The 27,969-nt window shown below is 41.7% G+C and overlaps 1 protein-coding gene across 3 annotated transcripts; it reads left to right on the top strand.

The window, feature by feature from the left end:
- Nucleotides 1-2,774: 2,774 nt before the first annotated feature.
- On the top strand, nucleotides 2,775-27,440 carry LOC136476274 (protein FORGETTER 1-like). Of its 3 annotated transcripts, none has more exons than XM_066474045.1 (32): nucleotides 2,775-3,471; nucleotides 5,835-5,900; nucleotides 6,028-6,201; nucleotides 6,294-6,424; nucleotides 6,535-6,611; nucleotides 7,371-7,549; nucleotides 7,715-7,792; nucleotides 8,264-8,396; nucleotides 13,424-13,484; nucleotides 13,703-13,784; nucleotides 13,960-14,088; nucleotides 14,494-14,637; nucleotides 14,754-14,856; nucleotides 15,909-16,034; nucleotides 17,060-17,127; nucleotides 17,549-17,721; nucleotides 17,808-17,901; nucleotides 18,764-18,861; nucleotides 18,933-19,068; nucleotides 19,150-19,256; nucleotides 19,716-19,811; nucleotides 19,909-19,996; nucleotides 20,093-20,210; nucleotides 21,070-21,181; nucleotides 21,265-21,388; nucleotides 21,462-21,539; nucleotides 21,954-22,072; nucleotides 23,228-23,281; nucleotides 25,125-25,227; nucleotides 25,799-25,927; nucleotides 26,128-26,239; nucleotides 26,941-27,440. In XM_066474045.1, exons 1-32 carry the CDS (start codon nucleotides 2,842-2,844, stop codon nucleotides 26,970-26,972), a joined length of 3,954 nt encoding a protein of 1,317 aa, XP_066330142.1. In that variant the 5' UTR covers nucleotides 2,775-2,841; the 3' UTR covers nucleotides 26,973-27,440. The 3 variants fall into 3 exon arrangements, with proteins under 3 accessions (XP_066330142.1, XP_066330141.1, XP_066330143.1); XM_066474044.1 differs by having other exon boundaries at nucleotides 17,057-17,127; nucleotides 26,941-27,438; XM_066474046.1 differs by lacking the exon at nucleotides 8,264-8,396 and having other exon boundaries at nucleotides 7,715-7,769; nucleotides 17,057-17,127; nucleotides 26,941-27,438.
- Nucleotides 27,441-27,969: the final 529 nt, after the last annotated feature.

The raw sequence follows: 27,969 nt of genomic DNA, 5'->3' as shown, positions 1-27,969 counted from the left end.
TGTCTTCTTCTTTTTGGGTGCACCCTTCTTCTTAGGTGTTGTCTTCTTCATTTGTGAAGGTCCAGCACTGTTGTCATCTTCCAGCTGTATAACTGAATAAGTTACAAACAGTAAGAAAAGGACCACACCAACCTGTATTGTTTTCTTATAAAAAATCCTAGATGCATGAATTCTCCATGGACACCCTTCGGCAACACAATGTGCAATGAATCTTGTCTTGTCAGTTTGCAACTTAACTAACTCGAAACCTTTTTGACAGTGTAATGTCTAATAGCTTTCCTGAATGTTACTATGTTAGGAAACAATTTCCCCTTGACAATCTTTGGATTTTCAGGATCGTGGAGGACAGTTATTTTCTGAAGATCTGCATCATCAATTTCTACCTCAAGAGGAGCACCTCCATCAGCAACAACAGGATCAGCATTATCAACAGATGCTTGGGCACTATCAGTGTTGGCTGGGTGTACATGTGGTACTAAAATGTAGATGTGCTCATCATCAACCTCAACATACTGCTCTTCATTGTCAAAGATGTTTGGCTCCCTATCAGGCTCTATATTCGACTCATCAGCAGTACAAGGATTGGCATCAGTAGAAGCTTGGGCATTTAGAATGGTAGTAGAAGAAGTATTTGCATTTGGACTAGCAATAGTTAAAGCATTTGCATTTGGAATGGCAGCAGTTAAAGCATTTGCATTTGGAATGGCAGCAGTAGAAGCATTTGCATTTGGAATGGCAACAGTAGAAGCATTTGCATCAGGATTGAAATCAGTAGGATTGACTGCTCCATCATCAAGTGGAATAACACATAAAGGCTCTAACAACTCATACTCAAGTGCATCAGAAATAACATTATCAAAGACTTCTACCAACACACGACAACACATTTCAGACTTATACATATCAAACAAATCTATCATATGAATCTCACTGTCTAATCTGACATCTTCTTGCACATTTTTGTCAAAGAACCACAAAGATGCAGACTGGTTAGAGGCTCATTTAACTTCATTCCGCAAGCTTTCCCTCAACAAGTCTAAAGAAAACGACCCTATTTCGACATCCCACTTAATCACAGAACCTTTGGTGTAAACTTTCCTACCCAACGCATCTGTTGTATTGAAACCTTCAACTTTAATCTCTAGCGAGAAGAGGTCAGTCCTAGCAGGAAGTAAGTAGATCAAGTCAACGAGTCCTACAACAAATTGCAGTAACAACTATCCTATCCGTCGATGGAAAGTCATGTCAGATCGAAATGGTTTCAGATGCGTATCTTGGTATGTTGTCATCCATTGCCGCAGCACAGTTACCATGCGCCTTGTCCTCCATGGAGGACACGACCGCTATAGTACTCAAGCTTGCACCATGATCTTCAATCGACTAGCATCGATAGTAGTCGTCGCCGTCGCCGGTCGTAATCGCTGCCGCTGCCCACGAGCTAGGGTTCAAGTGAGAGAGAGGAGGTGGTGGGGAATGGATGGATTGACTCGATCCAGTCAAACGGGCGCATGTATGGAGAAACTGAGGCAAAAGGGTCCATACGAATGTACGTACTAGCTGTATACACATGCTTGTGGGCCACAGGTTGCGGTAAGTGTACATAATGGCATTTTTTAGACTCCAGTGGAATTGTAATGATATGCTTACAATAAGACTAATGCCTCGTTTGGATGTCTGCATTGAGACCATGGTATTGGAATTGAAAATGACAGACCCTAATTTCACTTGTTTGGATGGTCATGGTATTGGAGTCTGGAAACTAGGCTCGATTCCGCGAGATATTCCCTTCACCTAGCGTGACCCCGAAGCAATACCGAGCCGAGACCCTCCGTATTGGAGGGAATCACACCCCCTTCGCTTGTCGTCTCCAGACTCTAAACTTCACTCCGCTCGTCGTCTTGAGCTCCGATGTCGACCCCTCCGTCCCCTCGCAGCCAGCCCCTCTGTCCCCTCGTCGGAGCTCCTCCACCCCCGTGCGCGCCCCGATGAAGAGCGGTGAAGGCAGAGATGGGGAAGATGAGCCGTGGCTGCTCGAGCCCGACGCGAGATGAGGATAGGCGGGGTGGGGCAGGCGCCATCGCAGCGGCCAGAGGCGGTCGCCCGGGTGGCTCCTGTGTTCCCTGGGCGGGTGAGTGCGTGCCTGCAGGGGCGGATCTAGTGGGGAGCTCGACCGCCGATGTAGGTGGAGTGAAAGGGCAGGGCAGATTGGGGCTCGTCGCGAGATTGGGGAAGCGCTGCCTGGCCGGGCCGGGGTCAAGCTCCTCAATGGCCGAGCTGGGGTCGAGCTCAAGCTCCCCAATGGCCGGGCCGGGGTCGACCTCTTCCATGGCCGTGCCGGGGTCGAGCTCCTCCATGGCCGAGTCGGGGTCAAGCTTGAGCTCCCCCATGGCCAGGGCCAGGTCCACCTCCGCCTCCGCCTCCGCCTCCGCCTCTGTTCTCGAGGCCGAGGCCACCTCCGCCCGTGTGCCTAGCTCGTCGTGCGAGCGGTGCCACGGTGGGGATTGGCCGATCGGGGAAGAAGACAGGGAATTCCTCGATTATATACATGCAAACAGGAATTGGCATATGATGCGTCGCTCGATTCCAGATAGAAAATTCATCTACATCCAAATAGTAGATTTGGTATTTAGTTCATTTCCAAGTCTCATTTAGTATCAGTACAGTGTCTTCAGTATCTACGTCCAAACATATCCTAATAGTAATGGTATTTGTGAGGATCGGCACCGATCCAATTAACGCCAAAAAGAAAAGCATGACAGAACCCCGGTAAAAAAACCAAACCCACAAGTCCTTTTCCCCCAGTCCGCCCAGCGGTCCTACGGCCGAAACCCTCTATCCGCGATGGCCGGCCGCGGCGCCTCCCCCGCCGCGTCGGCCCCCGTCCAGGTGCGCTGCGCCGGCTGCCGCGGCGTGCTCGCCGTGGCTCCCGGCATGACCGAGTTCATCTGCCCCAAGTGCCGCATGGCGCAGCGCCTCCCGCCGGAGCTCATGCCGCCGTCCCCGCCCAAGGCCTCCCCGTCTCCGCCGCCCTCAGGCCCAACTCCGCCTCCACCACCTCCACCTTCGCTGCCTCCGCCGCCTCCGCCGCCGCCTCAGACTCAGCCAATGCCGCACCCTCTGGCCCGCCGCTCTGCTCCCCGGGCGCAGGGCGTGGACCCCACCAAGATCCAGCTCCCCTGCGCGCGCTGCAAGGCCGTCCTCAACGTGCCTCACGGTCTCGAGCGCTTCCGCTGCCCGCAGTGCGGCGTCGACCTCGCTGTCGACTTGTCCAAGCTCTGCCATTTCCTTGCCTCTGCGGGCCCAGGCTTCGTCCCGCCTCCACTCCCGCCGCCACCGCCCCCTCCACCGCCAGTGCCAGTGCCAATGCCAATGCCTCACCTGCCCTTCCTGCCGATGATGCCACGCCTTCCAGTTCCAGTGCCCATGCTGCCCATGTTCCCTCCTGCTGAGCTACCTGAGGAGATCAATGAGGTATGGCTCTGCCGGTTCATCAGTATTCAGTAATTCCTGTGTTGTGAGTTAGGCTACCGTGTTACTCCTCACTGGTGTGGCAATGACTGACATGAATTAAGGCCAAATGTCAAAATTTTGGTGTCAGTTGATTTGATCATGGGTAAAAAAAAAGCTTCTTTTTTAACTGAGCAATGGCATATGAGAATTCGTCACATGCATGCCTGGATGCCATTATTCTGGTTATCTGGTAACATATGGACCTCAAATCACCAAAATCCTTGCAAGCCCAATAGATAGTATGCCAGGGGGGAACACACCTTCAGCACTTGTGAGCATTTCAGTTCATCAGAAGCTGAACTCACATGCAAGAAGGCATGTATTCCTTTTGCTTTTCCAATTGTCTGCGGATGCAACAATTAGCTAAGCTAACCTTTTATTTGGTTCGTCATACTTCCATGGTGTTGGATGGTTCCCTTTGTGACCCTGACTTCTCTGTAAGATAAGAACTGAACTTTTTGTTTGCACAAGAAAGCAGAGCACTGTCTATATTCAGTTCTAAAATGTTGCTGTGTAATTTCTCAAAGTATCATGTGGAATCCATCCACTAACTTCCTTTAGTCTTCATAGGGATAACATGCGCAAATTAATAGGTTTAAGTCTTAATAATTTTTATTTAGCTTATTTGGTGGAATAACCTAGCCTCAGTGCTAATCAGACATCAGACAAGTGAAAAATACTTCCACGTATTGGCAAATTATTTGAAGTCTTTTTGTCTGTCTGAAGTCATCTGGAACCCTGACTAGCAGTTTGATTGGCTGTAGTTGCCATGTGTACAGCACATACAGTTTGGCGTAGTATAGTTAACTTATGCATGTGCTAAACACTAATTTCACTTCGCATTTTCTTACCGATCTACAAGAATAAAGGGGATATTCAAAGTTGTACTAATTACCGGAGAATTAAGTTGATGAGCCATACTATGAAGCTATGGGAGAGAGTTATCGAGCATCGCTTGAGAGCAATAACGCGGGTCTCTATGAACTAATTTGGTTTCATGCCCGGAAGGTCAACCATGGAAGCCATTTTCTTAATAAGACAAGTTATGGAGCGGTATAGAGAGAAGAAGAAGGACCTACACATGTTTTTTATTGACTTGGAGAAGGCTTATGATAAAATACCAAGGAATGTTATGTGGTGGGCTTTGGACAAACATAAAGTACCAACGAAGTACGTCGGGCTCATTAAGGACATGTACAACAATGTTGTGACTAGTGTTCGAACAAGTGATGGAGACATGGATGACTTTCCGATTAGGATAGGACTACATCAAGGTTCAGCTTTGAGCCCTTATCTGTTTGCCTTAGTGATGGATGAGGTCACAAGGGACATACAAGGGGACATCCCTTGGTGTATGCTTTTCGTGGATGATGTAGTGCTACTTGATGAAAGTCGGACAGGAGTGAATCAGGAGTTATGGCGGGAGACTTTGGAGTCCAAAGGTTTTAGACTCAGTAGAACTAAAACTGAGTATATGAGATGTGACTTCGGCATTACTACTTGGGAGGAGGAAGATATTAGTTTGGAAGGTCAAGTAGTGCCTAGGAAGGATACCTTTCGATATTTAGGATCAATGCTACAGAGAGACTGGGATATTGATGAAGATGTTAGCCATAGAATCAAAGCAGGGTGGATGAAGTGGCGCTAAGTCCTATGTGACAAAAGGGTACCACAGAAGCTAAAATGCAAGCTTTATAGGACGACAATTAGACCTGCTATGTTGTATGGTGCAGAATGTTGGCCTACGAAAAGACGGCATGTTCAACAGATAAGTGTCGCGGAAATGCGTATGTTGCGTTGGATTTGCGGTCATACAAGAAGGGATCGAGATCGGAACGATGATATACGTTATAGATTAGGGGTAGCACCAATTGAAGAAAAGCTTGTCCAACACCGGTTGAGATGGTTTGGACATGTCCAATGGAGACCTCCAGAGGCACCGGTGCGTAGTGGAATCCTAAGCCAGGATAGTAACGTGAAGAGAGGCAGAGGAAGACCGAAGTTGACTTGGGTAGAGGCAATAAAAAGAGACTTGAAAGGATGGAATATACCTAAAGACTTAGCCTTAGATAGGAGTGCTTGGAAAACAGCTATTCACGTGCCTGAACCTTGATTGCTTCTGCTGGGTTTCAACTCTAGCCTACCCCAACTTGTTTGGGACTTAAAAGGCTTTGTTGTTGTTGTGGTTGTTGAACGGTGCATGTAAACACTGGACAGTCAACAGTCCCTAGCATTTTATCAATCGCCATTGTCATTTACAATCTCATGCATCAATGGCTTCTTGATATGCTACTAGATTTGTAACTATAATCGGTTTTAAGCAGGTTGCAGTTGATGTTGAGCGTGATGAAGATGAAAGTAGCACTTTTGGAGAAACTTTCATTGATTATGTAAGGGTTTATGTTTCATTTATTTTCATGAAAAAAGAGAGAGCAGCTTTGTGCTTCCTAGGTCCCTTCCTGTTTTCACTTCTATTGTTGCTTTTGAGAAATTTACATATTCCTATTCTATTTCCAGAGACCTCCCAAGCTATCTCTTGGTCTTCCTCATCCTGACCCTGTAGTAGAAACATCCTCCTTGTCAGCAGTGCAACCTCCTGAACCTACTTACAAGTTGACTATCATGAAAGAATTGGATGAAACCAATGCATTATCTTCCTTACAGATTGAAACAATATTGTATGCTTGTCAGGTCAGTTACATCTTCATTGTTGGACATCTCCTTTTTCATGAAGTTTTGTATGTACAATGCATCTCATCTAAGTCTACATCCTTGTATGGCAGAGGCATCTTCATCATCTTCCAACTGGAGCTAGAGCAGGTTTCTTCATTGGAGATGGAGCTGGTGTTGGTAAAGGACGTACCATTGCTGGATTGATCTGGGAAAATTGGCAGCAGGGAAGGCATAAAGCTTTGTAAGAACTTCTGCAAGAAAATAAATTCTGTAACTACCTATCCATTTTTTTGTCTGTACTTGCATTATTTATTGCCTATTTGCATTTTTAATGAGTGATAAATTATTCAGGTGGATATCAATTGGTTCAGACCTGAAATATGATGCTCGCAGAGATCTGGATGATGTTGGTGCAAAATGTGTGGAAGGTGCGAATCTGCAAATGCACTGTCTTTTTTGAGTCATGAGCAAAATGAAATTGCAATTCATTCTAATTGAGGCCATCTCATGCAAAGAACTGGAATTGAGAGACATGATGCACATTGTCATTGTTGAAAACTTGTATGAAAGCATATAGGCTGACATGTAATGTTACTTGTATGAAACATTATGGGAGTGCATATAAGAGAGAAGTATTATAAATCAAAGATAAATAGCAATGACACTCAACAGTATGGAAGCATTGTTATTTTCCATTTTTTCAGATGTCTTTATGTCAGTCTTGATGAGAAACAAGATTAACCATAATCGTTAAATATTTCATCTGATCTGAAATATAAGACGATTTGGACCAATATGGTCTTCAATATGACACTTTGACTGGCAATATCTATAAAGTCATATTATCATAAATGAAAAGAGTTATATATTATGAAAGTGTTTTCATAACGAATCTAGCAATACTAATCTTATGTTGCCAATGTGCATAAAATTTGGATATTCATAGTCCAAGGTAAAAAGGAAAGATTACTTATATTTCCTATCGGAGGACCAAACCAATGGACTTATATTTCCTAATGGAGGAAGAGCTTAATATAATTCATTGATGAAATGGCCTGTCTGGTAGTTTTAATAATTGAGATGAAATGTAGAACTCAAATTTTAACCTCTATCTGGCAAATACATCAGTTTTCCATTTCATGTCTGTTGGTGATATTTATGACTGACACCATATACTTTTTCTGCAGTGCACGCTTTAAATAAGCTTCCATATTCTAAGCTAGACTCTAAAACCATTGGGATCACAGATGGAGTTGTTTTTGTAACTTATAGCAGCTTGATAGCATCCTCTGAGAACCGTTCCCGTTTGCAGCAGTTGGTACAGTGGTGTGGATCTGAGTTTGATGGTCTTCTGGTGTTCGATGAGGTAAATAAGACTCAGGCTTGAATTGCGAGTCACCTACAAAAGGAATGAGATCTAATTGAATGAATTTGCAAGGCATCTCGCCATCTCCTAGAAAACATCCATTTACTTATGCAAACATGATGATTGATGGCATTAAATAATGTGCTGAAATGATCTCTCTTGCAGTGTCACAAGGCCAAAAATCTGATTCCTGAGGCAGGGAGCCAGCCCACACGCACTGGTAAAGCTGTTCTTGAGATTCAGGTGCATGTAGATTCATACTTGGTGATGTTTCCTTGTTCTGTTCTTGTTATCAACATAGAACATGTTCTGCTGCTATGGTGTTACGTGTCCAATTTCTTGAATGCGAGCTGTGTGGCTTTTAAAAGCAGACTTTTGTATATAAATTACTGTCTGCTAAAATAGATGTTTAAAACCATATAGCCAAATTGTCCTGCCATTGGAGCATAAACCTTTTAAAAATTCGTACAAGGGAGGTTATTTGGATGAAGGAACTTTTACCACCATAGCTTACTATGGTAGTTGTTGTGAATTTTGTAATTTCATTAAACAATATTGATGGTCATGTCATTATACCCCTTTCTTTGGAACAAAGATCCTTTACTTTCTAGGGGTGGTCGTATTAATTCTCAGTTTGGCTGATTTATTTTTTTTGTAACAACAATTTACTTTTCCGATGAGGTGTTGATACACTAATGGTACAAAACATTACAGGATATGTTACCTCAAGCACGTGTTGTTTATTGTTCAGCGACTGGTGCATCTGAGCCTCGAAATTTAGGTTATATGGTTCGGCTTGGTCTATGGGGAGATAGAACATCGTTTGAGAATTTCTACCAATTTCTAGGTTAATGTTAATTCCTCCTTTTTTTTTTTCTTTGTGCATATATTTTTCCTTTGGCCTTGTCTGAATTCACATACAAATGATTGATCCATTCATCCCAACAGCAATTACAATACTTGTTCCCATCTCTCAGTGGTGAGGCTTCTACCATAATTACAGCGCTAAGTATATCTAAGGCTGTAGTAGTAGTTTACTTGTAGTTGTCCATACTCCATATGAAAGCAAGATTTGCAGTTCTTGTACATTTTGTTGTGCAATAGAAGGTTTGGAAGTAATCAGATAGAGAATCTAGTATTATCACTTATCAGATGTCTTTGGTGTTAATTAGCATTTAAAGATGGATTCTTCCCAAAGTTGTCACACCCAATTTTAAGGATAAAATTGAATGCATAAAACCCATGTGTGCCCAGGGATCAGTCACACACATAAGTCAACAAATTACAAAGGTATCATCACGGTGTATCTTACATAACGATTAAAACCATCACATAGTCTTACACAACACAGCGGAAAATAAAAGAAAGTAGCTCTCTCGTGGTAGCTCCAACACAGGGACGGTCAACTGGTTGACCACAAGCCTAAAATGCCTCTGGAAACTCCTCATACTCATTGACATCTCTTACCCATCCGGGATTTTTTATCCAAATATTGAAAGTAAACAAGCGTAAGTACTTCCCGTACTTAGCAAGATAACATGGGGTTATGAAAGCTCAAAAAGGATGACTCTGGTTTACTGCAGTTAGCACTTTTAGTAAGTCACGATTTTATCATAAACTATTATCAAGTTAAGCTTAAGCCCCAATTAAACCCACATGATCAGATATCAGAATCAGTTGTATCATATTATCCTCATAGAACATCATAAATGAACAGCAATAAATAACCAGTTATTCTATGAGTTTTTCGGGCCGCTCGTGACCGTGAGCACGGCTGTTATAATAGTTTGTAACCCTCTGCAGAGGTTGTGCACATTCACCGTGAGTCGTGATTCCCATATGCCCGGGTTAATTACTCCCATATTGGCCAAGGTGAGCGGGCGGGGTACACTATGAAGCCATTTCATAGGTTTTTCTAACGAGTTAGGGGCGCTAGGTTTCCTCGACAGGCAGATGTAGGAACCTCCCTTTCCTATGACACAAATCCTTCGCGGCTATACACATAAGAATAGGGGCAGTCCTATACCCAACGTGGCAAGCTCCTTTTGCGCCATAAAGGTAACCTCTAACAAGCTAGAAAGGTCCTATTACTGAGCTAAAGTCAGAGCCATGTGACCATCACGGTTGCACTCTCAGTCCCAGTTTTTGTCGACAGATAAGTCCTTATGGAGGGCTGAGAGCATCATGATCAAAAGTCATTTGCTCCTTCGCCCTATAATTCAGTTGTTTAAAAGCAACTTTTACCTTTTCTTTCCATAGAATTATTGTTCAATATGTAGATCATGTACAGTTATGTTGAGCGCTAGCAAACTACCCATATGCATATAACCCATAGGAGACAAGGAAACAAGATAATTAATCACTAGGATGTCCTTACGGGTATCAAAATTAGACACATGCAAATGAGTAATTAATAAATGGTGAATAGGACATCAAGGTAGATCCCATGCTATACTTGCCTTGGTTAACAAACTCCTGCTGGTCCTGCTGGTCTCCGAAGAACTCTTGGTCTCCAACGTTCTCCTCGCCGTCTGAACTCGACCACCAAAGCAACATACAAGCATTCCAAAGGCATTCATGCAAAGCAAACAATCCTATAGTTAGAACAGTACACCAGCAGTATAGAAAACAAGATAAAATGTTTATGAAAAGAATCTATATCTCGCTACGATCACGTCAACTCGAAGTTCACGAAAAACGGAGCTAAAACACGAAAGTTATGAATTAAACGGGGTTTCCTATAGCAATTTATTTAATTAAACCTAACCATAAAATTTAAAAGTTGCAAACATGGTTAACAGTGGTACTAACACGTAGATTATGCAATTACGAAACTAACGCAATTTGAACGGGTCGATTCGGAGCTAAAACGACGATTTTATAAGCAAAACAATGCAGTGGCATTTCTATAAATAGAATGAACTATTTCTGAATTTAAATAAAATCAATTTCGGAATAATTAAAATGGTCGAGGATTGCGGGTTCTATTTGGCAAAACTTGGGGGTCTCTTTAGCAAAATGACCCGCGAAGGGGTATCGGCCATCGGTGGCCGTTGATCAAGCATTGGATGGCTCAGATTAGAGCTGGGGGAGAGAGAGGAGGCCGGCGGTCGGGAACAGTGCTCCCGCGGCGGGGCACCATGGCCGGCGACGAGGAACTCGCCGGCGCATTCGGCTCAAGGGCTACGGGCCACGGTTCGACGAACCGAGGGCACCGAGGAAGAGAGGGGATGCAGGCGAACTCGCCTAGGCTGAGAAAACAACCGGAGGTCACGGCCGAGGCGGCGGTCGCCATGGCCGGCGGCGCGGAGGTTCACGGCGCACGCGGCTAGGGCCCTAGAGGCCATGACTTGCGAAAGTAAAAGCACGGGGAGAAGGAGGAGAAGACAACGGAGCTCACCGCGGTTGAAAACGAGGTCGAAGACGGCTTGGGGACGGCGGACCGCGCGGCGGTTCTCCGAGCTTCGGCGGATCGCGGCTGCAGCGGTGGTTGCGGCTTCCGTGCTCGGCGAGTGCGAAAATGGAGCAGGGGAGGCAGCAGGGGAGCGGCGTCGGGGTCTGGGCTCCCATTTAAAGAGGCCGGGTGCCGGGGGAGGCGCTCCCACGACGCGAGACGTGGGCGCGGAGCCGCGGAGTGGCGGTTGTGGCTTGACCGGCGCGGGGCACGCGGGAGGTGGGGGACGGCGCGGACGCGCGGGCCCAGGCCGTCAGCGGCAGAGGGAAGCCCAGGAAGGAAACAGAAGGAGGGGGAGAAGGGGAAAGGGGTGAGCGGGCTGGCGGGGAGAGTTGGGCCGGCGGGCCAGATTGAGGAAGGGAGGGGAGAGAAATGAATTTCCTTTTTCTTTCTTTTTCCAAATCAAATTTCCAAATTCATTTCCAATTGATTTTTGATGCCTTTTGTCGGGTACCATAAGAAGGGGTCCCCCTAAGCAAAAACCGAAAAAATCGCTTAGACCCTGTCAAAATCAAAGCCAAGAGACAACTATTGGCTAACTCCCGGCTTCGTCCGAGGCTACCGATTCTCCGCCTCGCTCGAGGCCTCGCACGAAAGGCCTCGGACAGGCTACCGATTCTCCGCCTCGCTCGAGGCCTCGCACGAAAGGCCTCGGACGGCCTACCGATTCTCCGCCTCGCTCGAGGCCTCGCACGAAAGGCCTCGGACGGCCTACCGATTCTTCGCGTCGCTCGAGGCCTCGCACGAAAGGCCTCGGACAAGGAACCGATTCTCCGTCTCGCTCGAGGCCCCGCGCGTAAAGCCTCGGACGAGGTGTCGATTCTCCGCCTCGCTCGAGGCCGGCTCGGCAACAACCCCGTCGCCTCCGCCTCGACCGATCTCCCTGACAGAATGTCACGTCTAATTAATGCGACCAACCACTCCCGCGACATCAGCCGAACGACGGCTCGACACAGCAGAGCGGCCGACGAGACGGGAAGTCGCATCAACATCATGCCGTCCGGGACAGGACAGGGCAGGGGTTACCGGCCGCTGTGCTCGGTACTGTGCCCACGACCGACGCCCGGACTGCACTGTGCTACCTAACCCCTGCTCCAGGAACAACGCGGCGTGGGGAGTCAAGTCCGGGCCACTATAGCCTCGGAATCAGTGTACAGAACCAACTGCTCCCTCCAAGCCTCGGCAATCCACTTCATGGTCTCGGCAGCCTCGGGATTCGCGCCCGCCGAGCCCCCCACGATGGCTCGGCCTCGGCACCAACTGAGTCTCGGCTCGTTACACGGTCAACACACAGCGACCGGCACGTCGCCCGCCATGCCCTACGTCAAGCTATCACTGGAGCTCCCACGTCGCACAGGATCAGGTGTGACCGGCGCGTCGCCCCAGTGCATCAAGGACAAGGACCGCTCCGTCGACCATGCCGCCACAGTGACAAGCTACAGGGCTCGGAAATGCCACCTCCGCTCACAGGACGCCGCGTAGTGAACGCATGTATCACCCCTGTCCCCCCTTCAACTATAAAAGGGAGGGACCGTGGCCGTTTCTAAGGGGGAGCTGAGGAGATAGACGAACACGAACATAGAGAGACGGGCAGGCAAACACGGACAGACTCACTCACTCGCGCAAGCGACACTCTGTAACACACACGCTTCCTCGTTGTCTGAGATCAACATCTCAAGCAATTTACACCGCTCCACGCAGAGACTTGGGAATAGCTCCCTCTCTCGCCCTGCTTGTAACCCCCTACTACAAGCACTTCGGTGCAAGGAATACAAGATCGATCTCTCGGACTGGACGTAGGGCACCTCTTGCCTGAACCAGTATAAACCTTGTATCTCTTTGCATCACCATCCGGGATTAGGGGCACGCAGTACATTTTCACTAGTTGGTTGAGGGCCCGCCGGTCCAAAACACCGACACCTTTTAAGTTTAAATCAAAACCACTCAACATATTAAATAAAATGCTGCAGCATGAGTGCATCAACATATATCTATCCCTATGATCGATTTTAATTTCACAAAAATTATTATTTTCCTATGTTTTAATGCACACATAATTGCATAAATAATTCAAATTTACTATTTTAAAAGATTGCAAATTTTAGGGTGTTACAAAAGTAAATGGAAATGAACTGGCGCTTTATCTGCACTTTTCTTTACTTGAATGAAAGGACAGCGTCATCTACTTTTACTGTTCATTAGATTGTTCCACAAAAGCTTATAGATTACCACGTATTAGTGTAAGGCAAATATCCCTTTGTCTTAGCAATGATGGACCTCTCAGTTTTAGGCACATATGTTCACAATAGTTAGCATTGTATCCTGTACTACTATGCTCCATTATATTTTATCAGAAATTTAACCTGTGATTTCAAAGAAATAATAGTGATGTGCTCATGCTTGGTGGGATAAATTTTCAGGTGCTCTTGAGAAAGGAGGTGTGGGTGCTCTTGAACTTGTTGCTATGGACATGAAAGCCAGGTTAGTGTTTGTGGAACTGCTGAATTACCAAGTTCTGCCCAATATGTGCACAACTGCACACCAATTGATATAGACAGCACATATGCTTTGATGACATATATCTAATGTTCCGTATATACTGCATACATAGGCCACAGAGTTATCCTGTTGCTAAATTCCAAATTCAGTGCTTTTGTGCATCAATGTTCATTAATACTGCTTTTGTAAATCTTTCCCAGGGGAATGTATGTTTGCCGTACTCTAAGTTATAAGGGTGCTAACTTTGATGTTCTGGAATCACTTCTGGAGGAAAGAATGATGGTAAATTGATATACTGCCTTTTTCTTTTATTTTGGTGATAAGATCGTCTCTCTTTGAAACATTTTGTTAGAATATTTTTGTTAGTATGATTGCTCATCGATGTAAAGTAGTATTCTTTTAAATTTAACTTTGTCTAGTACTTTTCTTAACCTGTAGTTCCAATCTCATGTTGCAGAATATGTATAGAAAGGCAGCTGCACTTTGGGTTGAACTGCGTGTTGAACTCCTATCAGCCATTGAATATTATGCAGAAGATAAAGTCAATTCAGCTCAAATATGGCGGCTATACTGGGCCAGTCATCAGGTCGTTCCTTTTCATTTTATGCAACTGAAAACATACTTTCTCCAAAAGTGTTTTTTCCCTCAAACATGTATGAGAACTGTGAGTATTGCATTATGAAGAGGAAATAGTTTGTTACATGGAATAACACGTGTTTGGTAGTTACATTCTCGTACATTTACAAATTGAATAACAACCCGAAAGGCATATAACTCTATGATGTTCTCAACTCAGATATGGGATCAGAGAGAATTCTGATGCATTATTCTTAATATATAATGATAAACAGCTCTCCTGCACGTTCAAGAAAAAGAATTCTGATGCATTGGCTGTGAAGTCTGGCAGATCATGTGCTTCATATACTCTTAACTCTACCATATGTTGTTAACAATTTAATAACAGTACATTATGTTTATTCTTTTTTCGCAGCGTTTCTTTAGGCATATGTGTATGTCTGCAAAGGTACCTGCTGTTGTGAGATTGGCAAAAGAAGCCTTAGCAGAAGAAAAATGTGTGGTGATTGGTCTCCAGAGCACTGGAGAAGCTCGAACAGAGGAAGCTGTTGCTAAATATGTGCGCTTGTCATCTAAGACTACTAATTATTTTCTTCCCATCTTGTGTATTTCTATGGCTAGGCAGGTGAACTGATGTTACAAAATGTTGTTTCTTAATTCAAATGTATGTTGCAGGGCATTGAAATGGATGATTTCGTTTCTGGTCCTAGAGAGCTTCTTCTTAAGCTGGTAGAAGATAATTATCCTTTGCCTCCAAAGCCTGATTGTTTTGAACAAGGTTTGCATTGGCATAAACTTTATAGATGTAGTCATGTAACATGACACTGATGCTCCAGCTTAAGTCTCTGTAGTTTTTTTTTCTCGAACAATGTGGGAGAGCTGCTTGTCATTTCATTAAGAAGAGAATAAAAACAAAGGAGGAGAGGCAGAGCCTGCTCCCCCAAGTAGCCAATCATAGGACTCTTAGCGCCACACACTATGAAAAACAGATGACCACTGGCCAAAAAAAAAAACGCTTAAGAAGCTGCAGAGCCTTAGCTCCAGCCCAACACCACAACAAACACTCTTCAGAAACTTAAATCTGTAGTTTTGTGATAAGTTTGCCAAAGTATCTGTAGTTTTCCAAAATTTACTCTCCCTTTTTTATTTCTTCCAAAATAAGCTAAATTTATACAAAAAAAATTGATTGATGTTGTTATTAGTAAATTACTTAATTGTTTTCTGGGTGTTTACATGTTGGTTCTGTGCTCAAACCATGGTGGGTTTCGTGTTTGTTAGTTTGTACACAAATAATACACTAGATAAATGACTAATGAACTTTGGCATTTGGTTGCTGCACAAGAGGCTGGCTGTTTTTTATCTAGTAATTGCCATGCCATCTTCTGTTGTGCTGATATAAGATCACACACCTTACCTCTACATCACAATTAACTGTTGCAGCACATCATATTTATCATCTCTTAGTCCAGTACATATGTACAATAAGTCAATAACCCCACCAATTGTTACATTATGCTTTGTAATCTACTACTTTCCCACCATTGGATCAGTACTACAGGGTTCTCTACATTGGTTTGATAGCTCTCCCCCACTATCACAGACATTCTTTTTGGGGGGAAAAAATCAGGACTTGTAGTTTCTAATCTAAACTTCAATGTCTCAGATGTTGTCAACTGCTGTAACTTTCACAAAAAAATCCTGTTTGAAAATTTAACCATCTGTATTGCAGAAAATGAGTTTTGGCACTCCGTTGACCTTGATTTAGAAGAGAATATTTGTAGTCTATGCAGTCCTGCTTGCTTACTTCTTTATTTACCTATGCTGTTGCAGGTGAAGAAAAAGTCCAGAAGTTTGAGCACAAGCGGCATGGATCTGATATGTCCTTGAAAGGGCGAGTTAGTAAACCTGGAAAAAAGGAAGATGTGAGAGAAGATCGAGGTGATGAGTACCCTGGACGTAAGTTTTCTGACAAAGTTGTTGATAGTGATTGCTAAATATGGTACTGCAATGGCAAAAGTATTTGTATTTTTTATATAGTTACCACTTGGAAGCATCTTTGTAGGAGAGCAAAGTATTTGTGAAGCTGATAAATATTCCTTTCTCCTCCTAGATTCCATAGAGTAGCACTGTAGCACAACCACAAACCTGCCATTAATGGGTGTTCTTAATCACTTCAATTTTTTCATACTATGGTGTAAATTACATAGGATGGGATACATTGTTCATTTACCGAGGTAGCTTTATTCTCTCATCTCAAGGAGTGGTCATTGGCAAATTCTCTTCCCTCTCCTGATAATCATATTATTTGTTGCATTGGGATGTGCCTGTTGTTAAGAAATTAAAATTAAAACCAATGGAACCTGGTTTGCTCATTACATATAATTGCATCTATTTACGTAGTCTGGACATGCATTATTACTTAAACATTTACTCCGTTTATTTTTACAGGAATAGAATGTATTAGGATTTGAAAAGGTCAAATTCATAAATGTTGACTAATAGCTAGTCAGATTATGTGTACGCTTAGTGAATGAAAGTTATATCAATAGATTCAGTTCAGAAATCTTTTAAGACGACATTGATTTGTAGCAATTGCTGATATATTGTAAGAGAAATCGATGGTCAAATTACATAATTTAAAGTCTTGTCAAAATCCTTAGACACATTATAAAAGGAAAAAAAATAGAATGAGTACATAATTGCGATGAAATGTCATGTAAATAGCAAAGCATCCAAATATTTTCACAGGCCTCTGTACTTCTGTAGTGTGAAAGTAATATCTTCTGATAATACTGGGCACAGGCCTCTGTCCTTCTGTAGTGTGAAAGTAATATCTTCTGATAATACTGTGCTGTTGGAAAGTTGAAACAGTTGATTGCTATTGTTGCATGGACAGCTTGAATAATAGTTATGATCTCTTTCCTAATATTTTCTTCATTTCTTGATGTACTTATTTATCTATTCTATAAATGTCGCAGCAGAGTCAGATCATGAATCAACAGAATCTGATGAGGACTTCTATATGTGTCAGATTTGCAACACTGAGGAGGTGACCTTTTATGTTTCAATAAGCACTGCAAATTTTAGCCTACTTGTGATGTACTTGGTCCCAACACTTTTACCTACCATGGTGATCTTTTTATTATCACACCAGAATATAAAAACTGTTTTTGTGAAAAAAATTATCCCTGCACATGTCAATATAAGTTTACTGGCAATCTCCAAATCTTACTGAACTTTTAAATGTTAGCCAGACGCCAATTGTTCAAATTAGCGCTACCGGGAAACTGTTCAATATAGCCCAGAAATTTATTAAATACAACCACTAACTGCTTCAGGTCCAGTTGCACTGTACAAAAAGGCAGCATTGCTTTGTAATAGCACACAACACTGAGCTCTTGGAATTTGATGACTACATCTGCTTGTTGTTGTTTAGTTTGTCTAACCCTTTAATTTGCATGTCATTTCAGGAGAAAAGCTTGTTGCTTTATTGCTCTATTTGTGCTTCACGGGTTCACCCTGGTTGCCTCACTCCACCTTGGACTGAAATTGTGACTGATGATTGGACATGTTATGGTTGCAAGGAGAAAGTAGAAAGCTACTTAAAAGAAAGAGATGCTTACTTGACTGAACTCTCAAAGAGGTGTCTGTTATGTGAATCAATAAGCATTCACTAATTTGACATGCTCATATGGCCCATTTCATAAACTTGTTGAAAATTGTTGTCAGGTATGATGCTGCATTGGACAGAAAGTCAAAGATTCTTGACATAATCCGCTCCTTGGATTTACCTAGTAATCCTTTAGATGATATCATCGATCAGGTAATCAAACTTTCAAGTCGAAAATGTTGAACTACCCTCATGAATTTTGCATTGAATGTTGACCAACAGTTGGTATTCATAACCTCACACTAGAGGGTGATGTGAACCCAAATCTCTGAAGACATGGAAAAATAGAATGGGCTATTAATCACAGAACTCTTATGTAGATTAGACTTACGTAGATTAGACTTTAGCTGAACATATGAGTAAATATTTTAGGTATTTTGGAGGGATCAGTGACTTCTGAAGTGTGACCTAAGATATCCAAATTCGATCCAGCTAGTCCTATTTGTGAACTGGAAATATAGAACGAGCTATTAATAGCAGGACTGCATATGTAGCTTAATGGAATATAACTAAACCTTCATGTGCGCAGGAATTACACCACTCTAACGGCCTCTAGCTACTGTTTAGCACTGTTTGGCTATGTTTAGTAATGGAATTAAATTGAATTCTTCAATACGTAATGAAGAGGCCAACAGCGCATGCATGTGGCCTCTCGTGCATTAAAAAATGATCACGCCGGTGCGCTTGTGCATTAAAAAATGATCACGCCGGTGCGCTTGCCTCGATCTCTCCGTCGCCCCCTTGGTCCGTGGACCCGTTCCCATGTCACCCTTGTATGGGTAAATGTTAAATAATTTAGGTGCTTAGGAAGGCGCCAATGGCTTTTAATGTATGAATAAGGCATCCAGGGTCGATACTGTCCTATTTTTTTAACATCATTAGTCCATATGCTTTGAATCAGCAGAGTGAAATGTTTGTCTAAAAAATTTAGTTGATTATTTGGTCATCAACAATACCTCCAGACATTTCTTTTGTTTTTGTATTTTTTATAAGGTTTTGTTTTTGTATTTTGTAGCTTGGTGGTCCTGACAATGTTGCAGAAATAACTGGACGACGTGGTATGCTAATAAGAGCATCAGATGGAAAAGGTGTTATTTACCAGGCGCGGAACACGTGAGTGAGCTTTCATGTAATGTTATCTTCTTTGATTCAGTAATTCTAATCCAAATATATGCCCTTTCTAGGAAAGAAGTTGCATTGGACATGATCAATATGCATGAAAAGCAGCAGTTCATGGATGGAGAAAAGAATGTTGCCATAATATCAGAAGCAGGATCAGCTGGTGTTTCTCTACATGCTGATCGAAGGGCAAAAAATCAGGTCTGTTTTCCTCCTCATCCATACAGTTCAAGATGGTTGTCTGTAGGAATGTGCCTTATCCTGCTAAACTGCACATGCCAGAGGAGAAGAGTGCACATAACACTAGAGCTTCCTTGGAGTGCAGACCGTGCAATTCAGCAGTTTGGGAGAACTCATCGTTCTAATCAAACTTCTGCACCTGAATATAGGTATTATATGAACACAATTTTTTCAATTTGCTCATGTATACTGTTTGTTATTTTACTTTTATATATGTGAGTGCGTGAGTTTGTAGTAGTGTGTAGGTTCTTGTATGGATTATTTTACCCTTTTTCCTTCTTAATATAAAGATACGCAGCTATCCTTCATATTTGATAAAAAAAATGCAGTTTTTGTTTGTTCATGGAAGTATTCTGATTCTCATGTAGCACAAGAACACTTATATTAGCTTATGCTCAGTGATAGAAGGGAAATTGCTAGATGTGTATATATCTAAGGGTCTAATTGTAATTGTACTGAGCTCCTTGTGACTATATATATGAAAGTCACCCCTCCCTAATGGAGTGAGGTGTTCTCCCTATTCCTTTCTACAGAAATGACCCTCTTTTAAGTTACCTATATCTGAAATTATGAATCATAAATTTATAATTCTTGAAACACCAATCCAGGCTTCTTTTCACAAACCTCGGTGGTGAAAAGCGATTTGCTTCAATCGTGGCAAAGAGACTGGAGTCTCTTGGAGCTTTAACGCAAGGAGATCGAAGGTTCTTTCTCATGCTTACTGATATCAGTAAGCTCTGTTCTGTGATAAGTATAACCTTGAACGTCTTTAGTTTACATTGTGTGATCCAACTTTTGTAGAGCTGGACCATCACTTAGCGCCTTTAACTATGACAGTAATTATGGAAAGAAAGCCCTGACAATGATGTACAGAGGAATAATGGAACAGGTTAGTAGTTAATATTTGTTTTTCACTTTGGAAGGAAGGCAGGGTCATTTCAAAATATATGCATTGTTCTAAAGCATTTTATTTCAAGGTTACCAGGATGCCTTTCCTGTTGTGCCTTTTGGATGCTCTGAGAATCAAGCTACTCTTGAAGAGTTCATCACTAAAGCAAAAGCTGCTTTAGTGTCAGTTGGAATTATTAGGGATCCTATAATGTGTAAGTTTGTTTCACAAACTTATTTGTATTGTCTCAGAATTAGAAATATGAACTTTAGAAAGTTCTGTTTTGATTGTTTTGCTTCAAAAGGTCGTGTTTTACCATTCACAAGGTTAAAACTAGTGACACATTTTATCATTCTTGTAAGTGCCACTTTTGAACCTAATAATGTGTTTCAGTTATTGCATTCTTCTGTTTGTAGTAAAGCCTGTTCTTATCTTAGACAAACAAAAACATCACATGGGTACACTTCTCAAAGCTATATATGCTGCTTAGCCACAAACTTCATGTTTTCGGCCAATTTATCATATAAACTTCACCTCTGAGTTCATAATCATGGGTGCACAAACTTCATGTTTTCGCCAATGTCTCATTTCTAATTTGTTTGAAGTAGTAGTTTGGCTGTAGTCTGAGTTCATAATCATGTGTGCACCCGTTGATTTTTTTCGCTGCTTAAGTGGAGTTTTTATATATTAAAGCCTCTGACCAAGTTTATAAAAGAACACATCAACATCGTAGGGGTTTGGGGGTTTTCTCAACCTGCGTGATAAGGTCTTCTTCTTAGTGCAATGCCCGGGGGCTGTCTTAACATCTAGAACATGAAATTAGTTTTTATTAATTTCTCCATGAAATATGTATTGGTTGAGCATTTATTTAAACTTGTAAATGTTAATATATTTTTGTCAAAACTTGGTCAAAGTTAGAGAAGTTTGACTTAGGACATAAGTGAAAATGAACTATAATTTGGAATGGAGGGAGTACCATGCAGTGCATGATACAAATGTTCTGCTATTTCTGCATCAAATCTATACTATTTAGTTTCAAAATTGGAGCTTGTGATTGGCAACTGTCGTTGCAGGCAATGGAAAAAATGGTGGAAAGCTTACTGGTAGGATTCTTGATTCTGATATGCATGATGTTGCCCGTTTCCTTAATCGTATTCTGGGATTGTTTCCAGACATCCAGAATAGGCAAGTTTTTTCTGAACACAAATTTCTTTCATTACATTTGTACCTGGTCAGGCGATAGCTCACGGACATACTTAATATGACAGATTATTTGATCTTTTCACAAGCATACTTGATATAGTGATTCAGAATGCACGAATTGAAGGGCAACTTGATTCTGGCATTGTTGATATCAAAGCTAAAAGTGTTGAAATGAAAGACTCACCAAAGGTAGTGTTTCTTTCAGACAAAAGTTTGCTGTAGTAGCTCTACTTGTAGCTATAACTGAATTTTGTTTGTGCAGACTGTTCATGTTGATACTGTGTCTGGTGCTAGTACAGTATTATATACTTTTACAGTTGACCGTGGAGTTTCTTGGGAAGTAAGTTTCATATTGAAGCCATTATCTGTTTTTCTTAAGAACTTGTGGGACATGAAATGTATCTATACTAGGAGCATACCCCGCGCGTTGCTGCAGGAATTGCGAATAAATTTTAGTGGATAGTATTGTATGCTGACATGGACAAATAAATGATGTTAGTGGGTGATGTGGATAGCTTGCATGAATAGATAGGTGACAATTGCATGTGCTAGTGGGCTGCTGATGTGGATGGCTTGCATGTTGAGATAGGATTGTAGTGGGTTTTAGGATTATAAGATATATAGATATAGATATAGATATGTATTTCAGTTTGGTTCCGCATTACTTTTTTTTGAAACATAGTTCTGCATTACTTTAAGACTGCACCTCTTGACAAGCGCATTGTTTTCTATGTTTTCAATCGCAAATGTTCAGTTAGCAAATGCAATACTTGAAGAAAGGCTGAAAGATAAAGCAAATTCTTCTAGTGATGGATTCTATGAGTCCAGAAAAGAATGGATGGGGAGAAGACACTTTCTGCTAGCTTTTGAAGGGTAAGATGTGATTGATGAGCATGCTTTATTTATATTTTTGTTATTTTCTATAAGATGTCTCAGGATTGTAAATTTCTTTCTTAGAACATGGGTAAGAAATAACCTTCAGTGGTGGAGCCTCAAAGAGGCAAAACTGGGTGTTGCCCCCCCCCCCCCCCCCCTGCCTTTGACAACTTACGAATCCCTGAAGACACTAGTAGTGCAAGAAGGGAAGACAAGGACTGTGATTTGTAGGGAAAGAAGAAAAGACAGGCCATATGAAGTGGTGCTGGTGCAGCAGTCATAGCCACATGCAGTACTCCAGCTATGACTGAGCTCAGGGAAGGAGAAAAAAAGTAGGCGATGGAGAGACGTGCATGTCTGCCGCTGTCAACTGCCATAGTTACAGTAGCACCTTTTAAAATTAGCCCCTCCTTAATTCGGATTCACCCTCACCCTTCGCCACTGATAAACTTCCATAACTAATAGAAGATGGTGCAATTATTGTGGCTTCTGATGACAAATGAAACATTTCAGCAAGAGATCCCTACTGTGATGGGAATCCTTGGCACATTTGATATATTTTTCTATACTATTGGATAGTTTAGCGCATTGTCAACTTGTAGTTTTTCATGAATTCTACAATGAATTCAAAGAATTTTAAATATATAAGAAAAAGATCCCTATTACTGTCATGAAAGATGGAATATGTCTTAACGATGTTTGGAGTCAGATACATGGATATTGAAGTATTTGTTGTAATAAAAGATGCTCTGCCCAAAGGGTCTCTAGTCCAACTGGTTAGAGCGTCCCGACGGCACTCCTCAGGTCCTGGGTTCGACTCCCCGTGGGAGCGAATTTCAGGCTGGGGTTAACAAAATCCCCTCATCTGTCCTACGCCAAAGCACAGGTCTAAGGACCGGCCCGTTCTCACAAGGCGACGGTGCCGCTGTGTAAGGGTGGGGCCTGCGTGAGAAGGTCTTCTTCTTAATGCAATGCCTGGGGTTGGTCATACCCTCGTAGGTCCAATTTTTAATAAAAGATGCTCTGGTATGCGTCTATCATGACTAAAGAGTTTGTTTGGCTGCCAAAAAATATGATGCCACATTGTAATTGCAATTATGCTTTTCTCGACCTGAATCCTTATTGCATTTATTCTCGCTTTTGCTGTACCAGTTCAGCTGAAGGATTGTACAGAGTAATTCGTCCGGCTGTCGGGGAGGCTTCAAGGTACTTACTTCATCATTTTCCTAATAATTTTATTTTGTATTACTGCTTTCAGAACACTTCAAATCTTGGCAGAGTTGATTTCTTCTACTCCCTCCGTTCCAAAATAAGTGATGTTTTAGGTTTGTCCTAAGTCAAACCATTTTAAGTTTGACCAAATTTATAGGAAAGAGCATCAATATTTACGATACCGAATATGTACAACAACAACAACAAAGCCTTTAAGTCCCAAACAAGTTGGGGTAGGCTAGAGTTGAAACCCAGTAGAAGCAATCAAGGTTCAGGCACGTGAATAGCTGTTTTCTTTCGGGTTTCATCTCCATTAGAATGGCTAGATTTAACGTTGGCTTGCCACGCCTATGACAACCCTCCTCCTTTACCAGGGCTTGGGACCTGCTATGTTGAGACAACATAGGCGGAGTTATGATACCGAATATGTAGAATATGAAAATATATTTCATGAAAAATCTAATAGTACTTATTTGATAGGAAAAAGTCTACTTAACCCCCCACCTATCATACTTGGTCTACTTCACCCCCAACTATGAAACCGTCTGTTTTACCCCTTGAACTATCTAAACCCGTCTGTTTTACCCCCTGGGCGGTTTTTCAGCGACGGTTTTGCTACAGTAACAGCTGGTTTGCTACAGTGACGGTGGGTTTACTACAGCCCCCGTGGTTTTGAATTTTCTTTTTTTTTTATTTATTTTCGGTGAATTTTTGAAAAATCATAGTAAATCATAGAAAAATTATAAAATGAAAAATCTAATTTTATTGGACTCCACATGAGTAGATCTACATAGTGAATATATAATACGGTATACTTTAGTACAAAATTTTTACTGTAGCCTTAGATTAATTGGAAAATCTAATTTTGTCTGTAATTAATTGGAATAATTCATAGCTGCAGCTTCTATGGTCCAATTGTGGTGAAATTTTGTATGGTACGCTAATTATTGTATGCTTGAACTATAGTAAAAATTTCGTACTCATTGGACTATATATAACTTAGTTATAGATAAATTCTAATTAATTACAAACAAAATTGGATTTTCCAATTAATCTAAAGCTACAAAAAAAATTTGTACTAAAGCATACCGTATTATATATTCACTGTGTAGATCTACTCATGTGGAGTCCAATAAAATTAGATTTTTCATTTTATGATTTCTCTATGATTTACTATGATTTTTCAAAAATTCATCGAAAATAAATAAAAAAAGGAAATTCAAAACCATGGGCACTGCAGCAAACCGCCGTTACTGTAGCAAGACCGCCGCTGAAAAACCGCCCAGGGGGTAAAACAGATGGTTTTAGATAATTCAGGGGGTAAAACAGACGGTTTCATAGTTGAGGGGGTGAAGTAGACCAAGTATGATAGGTGGGGGGGTTAAGTAGACTTTTTCCTTATTTGATATCATAAACATTAGTATTTTTGTGTATAAATTTGGTCAAACTTGAAATAGTTTGACTTAGGACAAACCTAAAACATCACTTATTTTGGGACTGAGTGGAGTATTCATCTTGAGTACTCCAACCGTACATAAATAAATGTATGACAGTTTGGACGTCGTCGGTCTTCAGTGTGCAACTTTGACCATAATTTTTTGTATAAACGTGAGAATAAAAACATATAAACTACTATATTATGAAAATATTTTTCATTCTTTTACCCTTATAATCAACCTAAATTCTAAATTGGTCAAAGTTAGTAGTTTGACTGCATGCATTCTGGGGTATGTCACAAATGGAGGCAGTAAAGCATAGCTGTTACTCGTGGGCTCTTATATCATGGTGCTTAGTTTACGTTTTCATACTTAACATGTTGTCCCTGTCTTGTTTTAAGGGAAATGCCTTTGGTTGAGCTTAAAAGCAAGTACAGGAAGGTCTCATCTGTTGACAAAATTAGTAAAGGCTGGCAAGAAGAGTATGACTCTTCATCCAAACAGGTAATGGTCTAGTTAGAGAACTTCATCCAACCTTCACTGTGATGTTTGTCAAACTACCTGTAAACTTATGTGAAGCTGGGTTACTTATTTTTTAAGCTTACAGTGATCTGTTATTGCTAATGAGCGTACAAATTAGAAAAGAAATACAAGTAGGTTTTTACCATTAGCACAAAGGGATGATACAATAATGCTGGGACATAATAAGTCTTTGACTTTAGTTGCTTTTAGCTGTTTCTTTTTTACAAAGTTGCTTTTAGTTGTTGTTTTGTCTCTACCCCAACTTGCTTGGGACAAAAAGTCATTGTTCCAGTTCAATGTTGTTTACTATCAACCATCTAAAGGAGACCATCCCAAAGGGTTCTATTATTTTAGCTCTTATTTTGATTCAACAAGTTACAGTTCGAGCATCTGAAAACTAGTGTATAGTTCCAGGATTAATCCTCACTTTTTATGCTGCTTTTACCTGAACCTAACTGCTCGTATTTTAGGAAGACATGATTGGCTATATCGTCTGCACTTTAACCAACTTGGGTTAGTTTCATCCGTTAATCTGGTGTCTTTTGACTTACAGTGTATGCACGGGCCAAAATGCAAACTTGGAAGCAATTGCACGGTAGGCAGAAGGTTGCAGGAGATTAATGTATTGGGTGGTCTAATACTTCCTGTATGGGGTGCAGTAGCAAAGGCACTAGCTAAGCAGGTTTGTTTGTTTTATACAAAAACAATGTTTTCTCTTACTTGAAGCACCTGCCGCAATTATCAGTTCATTACATGAAGTGTTTATATTAGATAGCATGGTAAAATTTAATGATAGAATGGGTTTGTACATGTACTAGAGCCGTGGAGGGTATTTAATCTATGCTTCTCTAATTGGCAGTTTTTTTTGCTTACATAAATTAGGTGCGACTGATTCACAAGAGAATACGTGTTGGCCGCTTGGAGACAACAACTGACAACAAGCGGTTCGTTGGACTTATTATTCCAAATTCTGCAGTGGAGTCGGTACTTGAAGGTCAGTTGTAGTGTTACACTTTCCAAGAAGAATTCCCATCTGTTAGTACTTTTAATGATCTGTAGTCCAAGAAACTGGTGTTGATTTTGCATGAGCCTGTTCGCTTGGTCGTAAACGATCGTAATCCAGCCAGAACAGTATTTTTCTCTCACACCAAACCAGCCAGCAGTAATAATCCACGATCATATACGATCGTATCAGCACCAGCCGAACAATCGATGCTACTAGCTGTTGCTCCCTCCAGTCATAAATTAGTGTCATTGGATGAAAAACAGAGTGAATAACCAGTTCTCTTTAGTCTTAAGCCTCCGCGTCTGGGCGGGCGACCTAACCCTAGCTCCACCACCCCTCTCATCCCTCCACTCCACCTCATCACCACCTCATTCGCTGGATCGAATGGAGCACGGCACGTAAGGCCCGAGTGGATGTTGCCTGCGCTGGTGACATTAGTGGTCTAACACTGCACCAGGCGTCTGCATGTGTGAAAACTCATAACTATTTTTTTTTCATTTTCTTAAGTTATGATTAAATCCAGGTTATAATGAGCTTCCTTTTTGGGGTGAGTTCTAGTTTCACATGTTTACAATTTTATATAACATAATACCCTTTTCCTTTTTGACTTGTTTGCAGAATTTTATATGACCCCCTGCTCATGTTGCTTACCATGTGTTGTTGCACACATTTTTGTTGGACCGTGGCAGGTTTGCAATGGGTTCAAGATATTGACGATTGATTTGGCAAGATGCTACTCCTCTGGCACTCCTTGCGTTGCTGTGGACCAAATCTGTAACGACGAGGCAACTTGGGAATCTAGTGTGATTGTACGCAGTCAGCAGTGATCAGGAACAGTAATACGACAGCGGCTGGCCATCTTTTGGTGTTATTATATATATAAATGTAGTTATATAAGTTTATTATTAGATCTGGGTCCAGTTGTAAGTTAACCTGTTGTTGGGGGCCTATGGCCCATTTGTCAGCTAAATCGGAGGGCTACATGCCTATATATGATGCACGCTGTACTGCAGTGTGGTGGACTGGTGGTGGTTGTGGCTCTTGTAGCTACCCATGTTTGACATTCTGAGCAACAGAAGTTGGAGGCAGACTGCTGCGCAGATACTTGATTCAAGCCTTAGTTCCAGGTTTAAAGTTTTGGGAGTCACATTGGGTGTCTATATGTCGCATGGGGTGATCGGATACTAATAAGGAAACAAATTACATAATCCGTTAGAAAACCGTGAGATGAATTTATTAAGCCTAATTAATTCGTCATTAGCATGTGTTACCGTAACACTTTATTGTTAAATTATGGACTAATTAGGTTTAAAAGATTGGTATCGTAAAATTGTTAGTAATATGTGTAATTAGTTATTTTTTAATCTATATTTAATACGTCATGTATCTAAATATTTGATGAGATATGATGTAAACTTTTGAGGAGGAACTGAACAGGCCTCTCAAAGGAGAGTGCGCGACCTAGCAGACCATGGGCACAGTCTAACGCACTTGCAGACACTTTTTTTTTATAGTAGTGTGCCGTGTCTTCTCGAGCAATCTAGCTGCCACGACGGTGACTGCAGGCGGCGCCTGCGCTGAACTCCTAAACCTTGGACCGTGGTCGTTTCGTCGCCTGGTGCTGCAAGCCTGCAACGAACGCATCAGAGATATACCGCTCCTTTCGTCTCAAATTATAAGTCTTGGTTTATTTATTTTATTATATATCTAGATATATT

The sequence above is a fragment of the Miscanthus floridulus genome, chromosome 8 (genome assembly GCF_019320115.1).
Source record: "Miscanthus floridulus cultivar M001 chromosome 8, ASM1932011v1, whole genome shotgun sequence".
NCBI classification, from domain to species: domain Eukaryota; kingdom Viridiplantae; phylum Streptophyta; class Magnoliopsida; order Poales; family Poaceae; genus Miscanthus; species Miscanthus floridulus.
This window is presented reverse-complemented; position numbering and strand designations above follow the sequence as displayed.

Coding starts and splice junctions, on each gene's coding strand:
- LOC136476274 (XM_066474044.1), top strand. CDS start 2,842: ATGGCCGGCCGCGGCGCCTCCCCCGCCGCGTCGGCCCCCGTCCAGGTG. Junction 14,638..14,753: donor AGGAAGCTGTTGCTAAATAT/GTGCGCTTGTCA, acceptor TGTATGTTGCAG/GGCATTGAAATGGATGATTT. Junction 20,211..21,069: donor TATTAGGGATCCTATAATGT/GTAAGTTTGTTT, acceptor CTGTCGTTGCAG/GCAATGGAAAAAATGGTGGA.